General features: G+C 31.6%; 1 protein-coding gene and 1 non-coding gene across 3 annotated transcripts in view; one reads left to right on the forward strand and one right to left on the reverse strand.

Annotated features, from left to right (window-relative positions):
* Nucleotides 1-15,542, reverse strand: part of NCAM2 (neural cell adhesion molecule 2) — a 523,501-nt gene that overhangs the window by 157,652 nt on the left and 350,307 nt on the right. For both annotated transcript variants that reach the window (XM_034656641.1, XM_034656649.1), the window contains exons 7-8: nt 11,571-11,731; nt 9,261-9,406 (exon numbers count right to left, since the gene is read on the reverse strand). In XM_034656641.1, the coding sequence (XP_034512532.1) occupies nt 9,261-9,406; nt 11,571-11,731 (307 nt within the window). The remainder of the gene's footprint in view (nt 1-9,260; nt 9,407-11,570; nt 11,732-15,542) is intronic.
* Nucleotides 7,458-7,560, forward strand: LOC117795442. The gene has a single exon (XR_004619470.1). It is a non-coding gene; the product is annotated as a U6 spliceosomal RNA (small nuclear RNA).

Here is a 15,542-nt window from a genome sequence, read left to right on the forward strand (position 1 = left end):
GACAAATCTAGGAATTGCTATAAAGAATCAATGTTATAACTACAACATAACACTAATTCATTAGACTGTATTTAATATGAACAGGGAATACCAAAACTAACATGGGTAGGAACCCATGGGTTATGCAAATGATTCATTTTATGTATCTTACTCTACCGGTAACTCTCGGAGATCCTCTAAGGCAAGGTCACATCAAATGAAAGGATTTCCTTTCAGACACTGATGATTTTGCAAATTATGCTAGAGAAACTCAAGAGACTGAGCATTCTCTCATTTGAAATTTAATAATTTCATTATCTGTAATCCCTGATTCATGGAAAGTCTATGCCTTTTTATAGCTTCCCCTCTTTTGTCATTTGATTACCCACATTAAGCACATGGCTAGGTCACCTATATGTATGGAAGTCTTTAAAATATTTGAACAAATATATCATCACTGCTCTTTCAATTATTTACTAAAACATTTTATTAATTTTATTTGCTTATTTATTTTTTACATTATACTCCTCACCTTGACCTCTGTTCCTGTTTTCATTTTGTTTTATTGGTCTTAGAATCAGGCACTCAGAATTGTCCATAAATTCATACCAAAATGCATTTTCTAGGCTTGGTAAAAAGGTATAAGTAAAATTCATCATAAAAGTGATAAAAATACAGCTGTAAAAAATTTGCCCAGAAGTACAGCTACTTAAAAGATGTAAAAGTACAGCTACTTTTTTATATAAGATAAAAGATACTTATATACTTAGGTCCTTCATACCTAAAGATGATGCTATAAATATGCCATCATATTTTAGTTTTTCATTTCACCAGAGCATTTATAATAAAGTGCAGATATTTGAAGCTCTACAGTCTCTCCTTTTTAAATCAAAAATTGTGGATTTGTTGATCTCATTTTGTTTATTTCTATTTAAAGAGGAAAAAGAAGTTGAAAATCTTCTATTTTTCATCATCATAAAAGGTGCTGCCAATTTTACCATTACTTTTGTTTTGCTTTTTAAATCAGAGTTGAAGCAATTTTTATCAGCCTGGAGCAAACTAAGTGGAGATATTCTGATGAAAGCAGACCTACTTTCCAACCTGCATGAATACACAGACCCGTCAGAAGGACAAGTTGAAGCGGGTCTGTGATAGCACAGAAAAATATGCCAAAGCTATATCTGTAGTCTTGTAAAAGTTCACTTACATACTCAAAATTGGTATTTTGGATGTGAAAGTTGCATAATTCAAAATTGCATATTCATAAGGAAAAGACTACTGATTTTAAGTATTCTTTGATTCCATCTCCCCTCCTAAGTTGTATGCACCAGAAAGCAGGAAACTTTTTTCACTGCAGCATTATTTGTGCCTCGCATAGTTCATGTACACATAACAGCTCTCAGTAGTATCTGTTGATAGCTGTTAAATGAATTTGGGTAAGTGATAAAGAAAACATTAGTCCTATAAAATCCTATCACTTTAAAGATTATTTTACTGCTTCCATTTTATGAAATTTATCTTTTCAAGAAGTCATATTTGCTTTGGAGTTAAAAAAAAAGAGAAACACAAGAAAAGGTTAATGTAATCTTCACATTCTAAATATAAAAGATCTAAGAATTTTCAGTGTAGCTTTTCATGTAATGTGAAACATTCACTCCATTACCTTCTGCCTTTTATTAAAAGGGATTTAAGTAAATCATTTTTAAAACAGGAAGTTACCTGAGGTCCAAAGCTGTACATGGACAATAAGGACTAATATCCTAAAGCATAAAACAATAATATAATAATGAATGCAGTCATATAATAATAAATATATGCTGAGATATTTAAATTGTTATAAAATTTGGAACATCATATTTTGTTCAAGTAGTTGTATGAAAGAACAGCTTATCTATATTATTGCCAGAAATCCCTTTGAGTTGGTATTTTAGTCTGCAAGAGCATTTTAAGTATCGTCCAGATCACGGTGCCTAAATACATGGAGGAAAATTGTTCACCATTTCTACACTATTAAAATAGAAAGGAACATTTCAGTACAACTATGACTTTTGTACGTAAGTGCAAAACTAAATGTTAAACTATTCATGCTTAGTAATTCTTTTTAATCTTAAATTTCAGTTTAAATACATCTATGTGAAGTAACAAAAAGCAATATGGACTTAAAATATGAAAGTTAATGTAAAATCAGGTTGCTCTCTTGGACACGGACACGTTTTTCAAAATGAATGTAAAAGAACAGAAAATCCTATTATTTTAATCACAAAGTTTTGAATTGATCTAAACTTAGACCACTACTAGAATTTGATGTTTCACTTCAGCAAAAATAGGAAGACATTGTTTTTGAGGTTAACCACTCCGCTTTATGTATTGAGTTTATTGGCATCATTTTGAAAGGACCACTTGTTATTAAGGACTAAAACTAAATGAGTTTCTCTTACTATGATTTGTAATCTCTTTAGCCTTTAATTAATAATGAAGCATATTTATTTACTGGAGTGAAGTGCTTGGTCCCATCAATAGGAGGACAGAGAATGGATTTCTGTCCTAATCAGAATATGTTTGAATGTGCTCCACTCCCCAAAATTTCATAACTAAACTTTATATCATGATAATTCAAACCATGTTTGACACAAAAGCAGTGATCTTAAAAGTATGGTCTGTGTACCAGTGAAGGTACACGTTAGGTTTGGTATGAATTTGAAAAACAATTTTTATTTTATAGTTTTATATTTATTTAATGATATTTAAAAGTATAACTAGTGTATATTCATACTTTTGATTCCACTGATATTTTTGGGTAGGATTAGAATAAATGAAAAACTAATTCAATTTAAAGAAAAATAATTAAGTGTGTAACAGTCAGGCAGCACCTGAATACAAAAGAGATGAAGTCAATCAGAGAAAGACAATTATTAAATGGTTTCACTATTTATGTGGAATATAAGAAACAGCACAGAGGATTATAGGGGAAAGGAGAAAAACTAATGGGAAGAAATCAGAGAGGGAGACAAACCATGAGAGACTCTTGACTCCGGGAAACTGAGGGTTGTTGGAGGGGAGATGGGAAAGGGGATGGGGTAACTGGGTGATAGGCATTAAGGAGAGCATGTGATGTGATGAGCACCGGGTGTTATATGCAACTGATGAATCATCTGAACACTACAGAACAACTAATGATGTACTATATGTTGGCTAATTGAATTTAAATAAAAAAAAGAAAAAGAGAGATGAAGCTCTCTAATGACTGAAGTTTAAGAAATTCTGCTTTAAGACAGTTATAACTTATTACTATACATTTCAAATACTTCTTATTCAACGTAGGGTGGGATTAATTTCCAGTAGAGGAAGGCCTATAATTTACTATGCAGGACAAGTATACCAGAAATAAAATAATTATAGATTCTGTATCTTAAGAGTAGATAAGAGGCACATGTGAGATGTCATCTCCTAGACAGTATTATAAACACTTTATAATTATTATATAAAACATTTTATTCACATAGGCAGGTTTGCATGCTGTTATGTTTACCATTTTGTAAGAATTCTAGAAGTAAAATTGCTCCCTGGAGATCTTTTTACTTCCATTTACTCTCAAAATAACAAGTAATAATATTTCTTTAAAAATGTTTAAAAGACACCAGATTATCAGATGACTATAAAATCCTATTTTGAAAATTTATGGACAAGGCACTGTTGAGTAATTTTCCTTTGTGGAGTGCAGCATTTTTTTTTCCTTCCCATTTTAATGATCTGTTTAGTCTTTCTTACAATGTGAAAGAGTCTATTTAGAATCAATATTTATCACTATGTAATGTGGGAGGTCTACATGGGCTCAAAAGAAGGCAAAATATGAATCACTTCCTAGAGAGGAAAATTTGGGGTTGGGGAAGAAGAGAGACCCGAGAGAGCAGAAAGAAATCTGTGGTATTTTGTGTCTCATGAGAAAAAGGACCAGCCTTTCTGTAGCATGAGAATCTATCCTCACCCAACATAGGAAGTTTGAGCCCTCATCTATGCTTCCCTGTAAGGATGGAGATTGACATCAAACATACAGTGAGCGAGATGAATATTCAAATGCAGATTCTGGACATTGTCAATTTCCATGAGGGTTGTGATATATAGTTATAAGATTTGGAATTGATATTGCTAGAGATGATTTTACAGTAAATTTCTAAAGATAGCTATGTCATAGAAGCACAACCTATAACAGCTATAACACCATTCTACTGTTCTTGTGATTTTCATAGGGCATATAACCATGCTCACACAATTTTTTTTAATCTGGTTCCCTTTGTGACAGCAGTCATTAACAGGGAATTGATATGATCATTTCCCCATGCATAAAATATCTGAAGACTGGATACCTCCAAGGACAAGAGAAACTAACACTTTAAGATGTTTGATTTGTGTCTGGGATATTGTTATGTGGACTTTCATTTCACCTTCAGAAACTTTTACAGGGACATCTTATTATCTTGATTTAGACATGCAAAGACTGAGGTCGGCTATAAGAATTAATATAATGAATGACCCACCAAAGTGACAAAATTAAGATTAACTTTGATTTGTGCGACATTTTGCATGACTTCCCTACTATTCATCAATACCTATAATCTTATATATACTAACATTTATTGGTTAATAAGAATGATAAGAAGGAATGATGTAAAGAAACTGGTTCAAAACCAATGACAGGTATTAATGCCAGGGTCTCTGTCAAACACTGTAGAAACATAATCTTACATAATCCATAGATTAACTGTATGAAAGAAGCATGGTTTTATTTTAAAAATAAAGATTTTAATATAAAAAAATTAGATTGCTTAGTTTATAAATTACAAAACAATTTATAAGTTTTAATTCATGGCTGTTTTATATTCTACAACAATAGCTTTGGTTTTGTCCTAAACTTTGTTATATACATTTAAATATTATTAAGATTATGTGTATAGTATCTATTAAATGAAGAGGCTAGGGATTTCTGATTTTTATAAACAAATGTATCTCAAATGACTCCAAAATAATGTGCTAATATTAAGCTGTCAGTGTAATGAATTTCTGGGTAACCCTGGTAAATCAATATTTTTATAGAAAATCATAAATAATACTTAAGTTGCACTAAAGTAAAGTGTCTAGAAATTTTCAATAAATGTGTAACTAAAAGTTAGTGAAAACTGTGAAATTTCTTTAACAGTAAAATGACGAAAAAAACATTATTCTGAAATAAATATTACGAAAAGATTTTAAAGCAAGTGAATACTCTCTTTCTTACATTCTACACATTTTTTTGAAATTATCTGAAGTTGTAAAAATCACATATACTATTTTAAATGTAGATAAGATGCATTAAAGTGGGTTAGATGAAATAGTTGTGAGTTTAAAAGAACTCTGTATTTAAGCACCATATTTTTTGTTGTCATTTATGAAGGATGCTGTATCATGCAAGGATATTTTATGGTATACTAATATACATAGTTCAATTCTTCTACAAACTATAGATACAGAAAACATATACATGTGACCTGATCCACATAATCATGAGCAAAAGAAAATGGTTGTTCTGTTCCACTATGTTTTGGGGTCATTTACCATGCAGTAAGAATACCAGAAGTTAAATTGCAACAACGTATATACAGTGCTTATTAAGATGTTAATAACATAAAATTTGTCAGGCAGTGAACACTTCTCATGGACTCCTAACATTTATTCCATGGGAAGGGAGCTCTGTGAACGTACCAGTTCTGGACTTTCCAACTCCTTAATTACTCTTCCCCATGAGAACCAGGCAGATGTTTGATTGGTAACTGTGGGGGCATCATACTAAATAAGATTTTCCTAGCCACTCTCTCTTTTTTTTTTAATTTTCAAAAAGAACCATCCCGTAGAGACCACAGGTTCTCCCTTGCTCTCAGCCATGATGGTAACCTTGGCAGTGATATCTAGTCTCCCACAGTGGGGGCGGGGGGCTACAAGGTCTAATGCTACTCAGGACTGTGCTGGGTAAGTCTGTCTAGTTCTCTAGCATGGTTTAAGAACATTCACCTACCTGCAGATTTAAGCCACATAACATTTAATTCCTTTTTATTTCTTTTGTCTTCTCTGGTGATTGAGAATTTAGGGAAGGAAAGGAGATACTATTAATTGAGACCCCATCCTTTGAAAATCTACACTGTTGAACATATTTGCTAAGTGCACTGTCATATTTTTGGATGAAGTTATTAATAAGAGCCACATTGCGTTGATGCTGCTTCACTGTCTATGACTTACACAATGAGCAGTTTCATCAAAATTTTTGATAGTGTATGCATGATGGGAAGTTCTGATTTGTTTTGTTCTGTATTTCCCAAGGCTCTATCAGGTGCCAAGTAATGCGTTAAGAGCATTTTTCTGTTGACAGGATTAGCTGTTAAATTTCATGTGACTTAGACAATTGTCTTCCAGATTATGGCCTGAAGTCACTCCATATGATACCAACCTTATGAGTTTATTAAATATGTACTTCTAGGTCCTGTGTTAAACATACTAAATCAACCTCAGGGAGTGGGGTTCTAGAAAGTGCACTTTAACAAGCTTTCCAAGTGATTCTTGTGGAAAGTACAATCTCATGCTTTCCATGACAAGAGAAAATGATCTGAATATACTCTGTGATAGCGTTTAATCAAATCTTAGGTACCAGATTTTATGGAGCCAGTAACAACTAGAATTTATTCAGAATAACAGAAATAAGATAAACTATGCCTTGAAAATTGTGTAAAATAAGCAAGTAATACAACAAAGAAAAAATAAACATACTGAATATTTACAAAATGTAAAGAGTTTGGTATACTCAGATTTCTTATACCTTTAAGGGAACTAAATATTATTATCTACATTTTAAAGATGAAGAAACTCCTATTAATAAGAGTTCAGATAATATTGCCAAATGGCAGAGTTGAGATTCAAACTAGATATGTCTTACTTCAAAGCTCAGGTCAACCATTCCGTTTTTGAATTTTGGCTGTTGAAGAAACTAGTCATGTTAGGAGAAATGAGGCTTACTATGCAGAAAATAAGATATGATATCTTAAAATAATTTTGGAGAAATGTCATGATAGAAAGTGAATAACTTTAATTTCTTTATCCACTGGATAAAAGTTACATTTGAAAAAACAAAAGCATACATGGGTTTCTATAATTGTTTTCTATCAAATAAACCAAAAAAAAAGATAAGTATTTTAATAGAGAAAGTTCTATTCAAACAAAGCTAGTTATTATTCTTCATAACTACTAGAGAAGAAATTGCTGTAATATAGTTTTGGGTGATCTGGGGTTTACAGAGTATAAAAAAATATCCCAGCCTTCTGGTTACTTGACAACTTTTCATGATAAAATAACCGAATATAATCTGTCTCTCATATTTGGTATACACATAAGGAAACATCTATTAAATGAAGAGCAAACACTATCTTTAAGATGAGAAGTTTTAGGTGCTGGCTTGCTTGCTTCAGCAGCACATATACTAAAATTGGAATGATACAGAGAAGATTATCATGGCCCTTGAGTAAGGACGACAGGCAAATTTGTGAAGCATTCCATATTTTTAAATAACTTTATATCAAATCATTAATCAATAACAGCTACTAATGAAAAAAAATGAGAACTTTTAGGAATTTTACAGTGGACAAGAATATAATGAAAGCATGAGTTAGGAATATGAAGTTATAATTAATAACAGTTTTTAATATCTAATTGTTTTTTTTTGTTTTGTTTTGTTCTAAAGATTTTATTTATTTATTTATTTATTTATTTGACAGAGAGAGAAAGAGCACAAGCAGGGGGAGCAGGAAAGGGAGAAGCTGAACGGGGAGCCTGACATCGGGCTAGATCTGGGACTCCAGGATCATGACCTGAGCCAAAGGCAGACGCTTAACCAAATGAACCACCCATGCACCTCTCTAATTGTCTTTTTTTTATAATTTAAAATAATTTTATGGAAATATAACTCCTTTCAGATTTGACAACTGTATCTAAATAATATCTGTGATTTTCTGTTAAGAAAATGTTAAAGCAAAGTTTGTACAGTTTCTCTGGGTTGCCAGAAGATATTTTATAAATCTGATATTTTATAAATCTGATTTTCAATTTGTATATAAAAATAAGTATATCAAAACAGTATAACTATTACCAAAAAAGATAAACTCTTAAAAATGCCATCATGGGGAGGAAATGAGGCAAAGAAGTGATATATATATATATATATATGATATACATATCATGTACATCTTATATATATGTATGATACCTACGTATATACATATATATGTGAACACAATTCTTGCAAAGAATAAATAGTTAATAGGCAGGGAGATGGCTGTTTGTCACTCTATGGAGTTATAGCATTTTTAAAACTACATGATGAGTTGGAGGGATAGAAAATGTCTTTCAGATAAATTGGTTTCAAATTTTTCTGCTATCAATGTTGATAAGTCAAAGGTACTTACACTGTAGAAATCACTGTCTTTTGCAGAACTTGATTTAAATTAATGAAAGGTTTAAAGGGGTTTCTCTTTAATATTAAGGGTTCTGTAAGAGAGACCTGTTAGCTTAATCTCTCTTTTACATGTGTGAAATGTCAATTCATCATACCACTAATTCACTATCTTTTCCTTTCTGTTTCACTTTTGTCCATACTTTGGAGTTTTATATGAATAATGATGAAAAATAACAATAATGAAAATCTATTAATTAATTTCTTAGTAATTTGAATGCATTCTGGTGACAGGTCACCAATTTACATGGGAGTGACAACTGCCAAAATGCTGCATTTTGTTGTGTTTGTTTTTATTTCTCTTTATTAGAGTCTAAATTACATGAAAGCAAAAACCCAACCTTCCATTGCACAAAGACAATTCTAAAGAGTGAAGAGTTAATGGTGACAGCAGAATCTGGTGAATTGGAATGACTTTCATTTTCACAGCATGAGGTGGAAGGGGGCTAAAATTTCAATAACAAAATTTATAGATTCAATGTATGCCAAAAGTCCATGTAAGCAAATATAAGAATATCAACAACCTAAGATTTGTGGCTTAATGAAAAACATCTTTAAATATCACACTTTCGTTTTTTTCTCCTCCACTTATTTTTAGGCTGACTGTGGTAGAGTTACCTTTTTAAAATTTAAACCATTTCTTGCATTTCTACAAATTACTTGGTAAACTGGAATCCAATGTGAGATTTCATAACATGCAAAACTCTGAAAATACAATGGTATTGAAAATCACTATATATTGAGTTCCTATTACCTTATCGCCTTCAGAAAATGTGATGCCATCTACTGCTCTTTTCCAAGTGATTTCTGGAATAGGCTCGCCTTCTGCTTCACATAGAAGTGTGACTTCACCATTCTCATACGTAGTCTCATTTTTAAGCTGTATTATGTGAGGCTGTACTGTAAAGAATATATACATTACTCAATCTGTATGGGAGGAAAATATTACCATACAGACTTAAAAGCCATAGTGGGCATTTAAGTCCACATTAGTACAGAATAGAATTATTTGTGGCAGTTTACAGCAGCATGCTTTGCTTAAAAGGAATGCCAAGAGACTCACAAAGTACAGGAAAAAAGCTTTAGAAAACAATTCTCATCAATTATCATTAAAATAATTTAAAGTGGCTTAGAAGGCAACATAGAAATTAAAATTCCTTTTGAAATTTTGTAATTTAAAAGACCTTTATTTTTTACTCTCTTAAACCTACAAAATTAAAATTTCCTCTTTTAAAGCCACATGGTGCTTAAGTTTATGAGTGTGTGTGTGTTTATGTGCGACATCTGCTTATTTAGTGGTTATCTCTTAAGCTGTAAAAATAATTTCACCCAAGAAGGAAAATGATGATTATATCTTGAATATGTAGCAAGTATAATTATGCACATTTAAAATATTTATGAAGTAAATATATATATGTTAGTTTCTTATATTATTCCAATTGACTTATTTTTTCTTCAGTTTATTTTAACAATATTTTAGGCATTGTAACTAATCATTTCTTTATAATTATGACATCAGTAATGAGAAAAAACATCATGTCTACTAATTTAAATTATCTTTATATTAAAAATTATGTTCATCCACAAATTTACATGATACCACAGAGCTTTATGATTGTAAAGTCTGTATTATCTGCATTTCTTAAATTTTTACATGGTAGAACTTAAAAGGGATGAAAGCCAGCACTTGGTATTTCAGAAAAGTAACAGTTTATTTAATCTTTAAATGTAATTAAACATGGGATATAATTAAGTTGTTTTTAATCTTAGAAAACTAGGTTCCTAATATTGGAAATACGGCATGTATAATTTTTAACAACTCAGTGTTTACTCCATTGACTTTAATGGATTTAGTTGGATTTCTACTATATATATTTGATTTTGTTTCCGGCACAATGCAAACTTGTTTAGTGTTATTATAAAAAAGTGATTACAACAGTGATGTAGCATATCATGAAGCATTTTCCATTTGAAAAGATGAAAATATTAGAATCTTTCTTTTGTTTATCTCTTTGTTCTCACTCACTGCCACCCTAATAAAAAAAAAATGACTATATAGTATTTCATATTAGCTCCTTGATGTAAATTGAGAATATCTACCCTTTGGGATTATCTCAGAAACTATTGTTTGTAATTTATTTATTTATTTTTATACTGAGTCATATTTATTTAGTGCAGGTTCTAAAGAGAACAATTTTAAGTGGGGAATACTGCTAAAATGAGTTAAGTGGCTTTCTATAATTTTGAACAGTTTTAAATTTATTTACTCTTTCCTCTACATAACTGTGGTCCTTCTTACTTTCACAGAATTTTCCTTCCTTTCTTCCCACCTCCCCTCTTTGTTGTGAAAGGATTTTGATAACAGTGTTTTGAAAAATGGAGAGAACACATTAAATGTTATTAGTGCATATAATTTTGTGTTAGGCTTTTTAAAGACAATGATATATTCCAAATACACCACTAAATTGCTTTTCTTCTTACAAACTAAATGGAAGCTAAATCAATTAAAAACAAAAAACACAAAAACACAAACACCTTACTAGTTCTCTACTTTCTGTAAGTTCCCCAAAGAAGGCAATATGGCTTTTGGTAAATACGGAAGATATTTATATTATATTTCCTTTTAATAGAATGATAGGGGAGTATTTTCTTATAGTTACAGGTCAATATTTCCTAATTATAGCTTTATAGATGTGTTGTTTTGAAGCATTTTAAAAGTAAAACAAATCTCAACATGTGTCACTTAAAGATTTATGAAGACCAACCCATATATATGTAAATATAAATTATCTATAAGTTATAACAGATCCCAGTATGTATAATTTAAAGTAATTTTCTTCCATCTTCTGTTATCAGTCAGCCAATATTTTATAAGAATATACATGTATCATTTCATGTAATTTCTTAAAATAATTCTATCTGGTAGCTGCAATGCTAAAATATATTTCAGATGAGAAAACAGATTTAATTTTAGAAAGTTAGTGACATATAAGTGACAGAGTAGAATTTGACTCAGACCACCCTGTAGACATCATAAGTTTAACCACTATGCTACAATACTTACCAAAGACCTGGAGAAATGCCTGCTTTTCATCTTCTCCTGCTTTATTTGTGGCCCTGCAGATATAAGGACCCCCATCACTATTAATTATGTTCCTGACAGTGAGTTCTGTATTGCTTCCTTTCAATACGTACTTCTCATTTTCTTCAATGAACTTGCCATTCCTAAAGAAGAAAACAGAGGTTGATCTTCATAAATCTGACTTCATAACTCAGAGGATATTGTACTCAATTATTTGATCAGTAGTTGTTAATCATTATGTGGTTTGGATAGACAAACCTATATTCTAATCACAAGTATACTTTTAGTAGCCCAGTAAAACCCAATTACTAGATAGTAAAATTATACTTGAAAATTGATTTGAATTTAGAGACAAGAATAACATTTGAGCTATGTTGAAATCTTAACACTGATCTTAGGCAAAGAAAAAACATACTGGTTCAATTTTTACTTTATTAGAAAAAAAATTTTGTTTTGCTGATTTTAATTCCATATACACTTTTTAAGTTGGTGAGGTCAACACGTATTTATTTACTAGGTTCTTAGGACACTTTTAAGAGAATTTCTATGGGAACATTCTTTAAAGAAGTTTCAAAGTAAATGCAATTAAACTATGTTACCAATTTATATTGTAATAAGTACTACTGATAAGAGGGTAAGATGACACTTATGTGCAAATGCAGTTAGAGAAATTATGCTGAACAGGATGATTTAATTTATGAATGAGAAGAAACTACTTCTCTTAGTTATATTCCCTCTTAGACATAAATAATTTGCAATATTTTCCAAGTTCTTTCTGAGTCTTCACTCTCCTCCACTTCTAGTTTTTATCTATAAAAACGTCTTTCAAACTTTCTCTATAACTTACTGTAAGAAATACCTTAAATATACTTAAATCTTAAATAATTTCTACAATTCCCCTTAATACGTGTGAAACCTTCTTTTACTGTATATTCCCTTAATACGTGTGAAACCTTCTTTTACTGTATATTCCCTTCCATTCTAGTTTATTCTCCTCATTTCCTCTTCTTCCTTCTCTTTTTCTTTCTCCTTTACTTTCCCTTCTATATTTTTCTTATAATGGTATTTTGAAGGATTGAATTGATTGTAAGGCCCGCTAATGTAAAATGTTTAAGATCTTTCCTTAAGGGATGGGATATCTATTTGCCCATACAAGTTTAAATTAAAAAAAAAAATTCTGAAAGGATTATAATAAATATTTCCTAGAATGAAAGAGCACATTTCTTCAATACACTAAATGATCTTTCCAGTGAATTCTGGTTTCATTTTCCAGAAAGCATTGGCACGTATCTTAATATAATACTTATCCTTCTATGACTCTTTAACATCTGGTTTTCCAGTTTCTATTGACATCGCTAAAGATATCACGAATGTGCAAAAATTGCATAAGAGTGGGGTGCGTAAGTAGCATTTGTAAAATACTAATATATATATATGATACATATATTGCTCTATTTCATAATTTTTAATATTTTTATTAATCTAAAACATAATAAAAATGATGTTTAGCAATTTTGTCTAGAATATAACATATAGCTAGAACTTTCACAGCAATTAGTAATACAATATATTTTTTACTCTAGCCAGTAGAAAGTATTAATTTGTAGAATAACAATAATAATAATAATAATACACTAGGAGATTAAGCAATTTATGGCTTATAAGACAATTTCCTTATTTATTCTACTTGGTTCAAAACTCACAATTAGCTCATATGTCCATTTTCCCTCCTACCCTCATTCACAGATTGGAGAACTAAAATTTTTAGTATGATTTTCCCACCCTTAAACTCACAGATGAAGAAATCTAGATTTACACAGTAATATAAGAAGCAGATTAACTACATTCTAGTGTTCTTTCTGATAAAGAGAATTATTTCCCTATCTCATTTGGAATATTGTGCTAAATGTTTGAAGTATAGCAAATGAGTGAGACGTGGTTACCTATCATGAAGAATTCATAATATGACTGGCAGTAAGAGCAGTAACAGAAGATAAGGTAGATCCCATTAATGAATTTATTCATAACTTTTTGTGTGCTGGGTAGAGGCAAGAAGAGATATACTATAGTAGGAGAGAAGGAAAAAGAAGATGGGTGAAATACTCTGGAAATTTTCATGGGAATAAAAAAAGACATTTGTGATTCGGGCTCTGAAGTGGTTGGGCAGATCTTGAAGAGATTTAGAGGAAATCCGTATGTAAAGACTATGGTCCCTTCAAGAGCTCAATTTAAAAATATCAGCAAGAGATGTAACCAAAGTAATAACTCTTTAATACTACTCTCCTAATAACCTTGTGATATAGAATATACTTGTTATTATTCATAGTCCACTTCTGAGGAATGTTGTGTCTGAAAAAGACTCCCAAGGAATTCTGATGGAATTATGTAAACCTATACTTAAAAATGCAAACCACTTCTCTAAGTACCCCTTTTCTAGGCATGAGAAAATAGGGATTAGAATCAGGGATTAGTGGAAGTGATAAAGAAGAGAGCACAATTCCACTTTTAAACATAATGGAGTAACAGGGACCATATCTACCCTCCCACTGTAAACAGCACACAACAATAGACACTTATTAAATAACAGTTTTCAAACGCTAATGAACAAGTAGCTCATGACACTGACCTCTAAAGACCACCACAGCCTACTACTTGAAGAGAGTTTCCAAGATATAGCTCATAGAGGCAGAACTCAAACACAGCCAGGCAGAGTTCTCAGTTGGAGGAAGTTAAGGTACCAGAATTTGTGGATCAGAGAATATAAGAAAAGACAGCTGCACAAGAAAGAGGGTAGAGAGATCTGCAGTGCATCCCCAACCAATCTTTGACTAACTACTGATTAGTGACTGCATGCCATAAGGATTTCCCAGCATAGGAAAAAGTAAAGAACAACAATCCCAGAACCAGGAATAATTTGCATCTCAACCATACAGAGTATAAAGACCTAAAATGCAGAACATTGTCACCTCCTTAGAAGAATATTACTTCAGTAATGGAACCAAGTTAGCCCTAAAATGAAGATTGCTCTGGATCCACTAAAAGAGCCTAAAAGCTATCCTCAGATGATCAAACTTTTCCCAAGTTACTTCTTATATCTAAAAATAGAGTAAGAGTATACAAGAATATCCAGTACTCCAAAACATAAAATCATTAATACCTGGCACTCAATCAAAAATCACCAGTATAGTATATAAGCGGGAAAATATGACACACAACAAAGAGAAAATTTAATCAATTAAAAGATCCAGAAATGACACAGATGATAGAATTAGGAGAAAAGATTGTTAAAATAACTATTAGAATATATTCTATATGTTCAAAGGAAGTAAAATACGAGCATTGTAAGAGGAATGGAAGAAAAGATAAAGTCCTCTATCGTAGAATGTATAATAAACATTGAGTACATGGAGGGGAAGTTCAAGATAGTGGTGTAGGAAGGCTCTGAACTCGACTCCTCCCATGGACACACCAAATCTTCAGCTACACAAGGATCAATTCCCCTTGAAAAATACTGGAAAACTAGCTTAAGAACTTCTCCACAACAAAAGTTAAAAGGGCTACATTGAGACAGGTAAGAGAGGCAGAGACATAATCTCACCAAAATCCCTACCCTCAACATAGCAAATCACAATTTGGAGGGACCTCACAAATTTGGCATTTTTCCCTGAGAAGTGTGGGGCTTATGCCATGTATCAGGCTCTCCAACCCTTGGAATTTATACCAGAGAGATGAACATCCAAAATATTTGACTCTGCAAAGCAAAAAGTCTTATACCCCAGACATCCAAAAGGTGAGAAATGGAAAGGCTGCTTTTAAAGGTCTTACAGACTTACCCCAGGAATCTGCAAAAAAATGTAGTTTGGAAAACAACTTTCTATATGCAATGGACATTCATTAGCATGTGCTGGAGACCCAGGAGTCTGGTAGGACTTTCTCAAGCAGAGAAAATGCTGG

The sequence above is a fragment of the Ailuropoda melanoleuca genome, chromosome 1, assembly GCF_002007445.2.
Source record: "Ailuropoda melanoleuca isolate Jingjing chromosome 1, ASM200744v2, whole genome shotgun sequence".
NCBI lineage: Eukaryota > Metazoa > Chordata > Mammalia > Carnivora > Ursidae > Ailuropoda > Ailuropoda melanoleuca.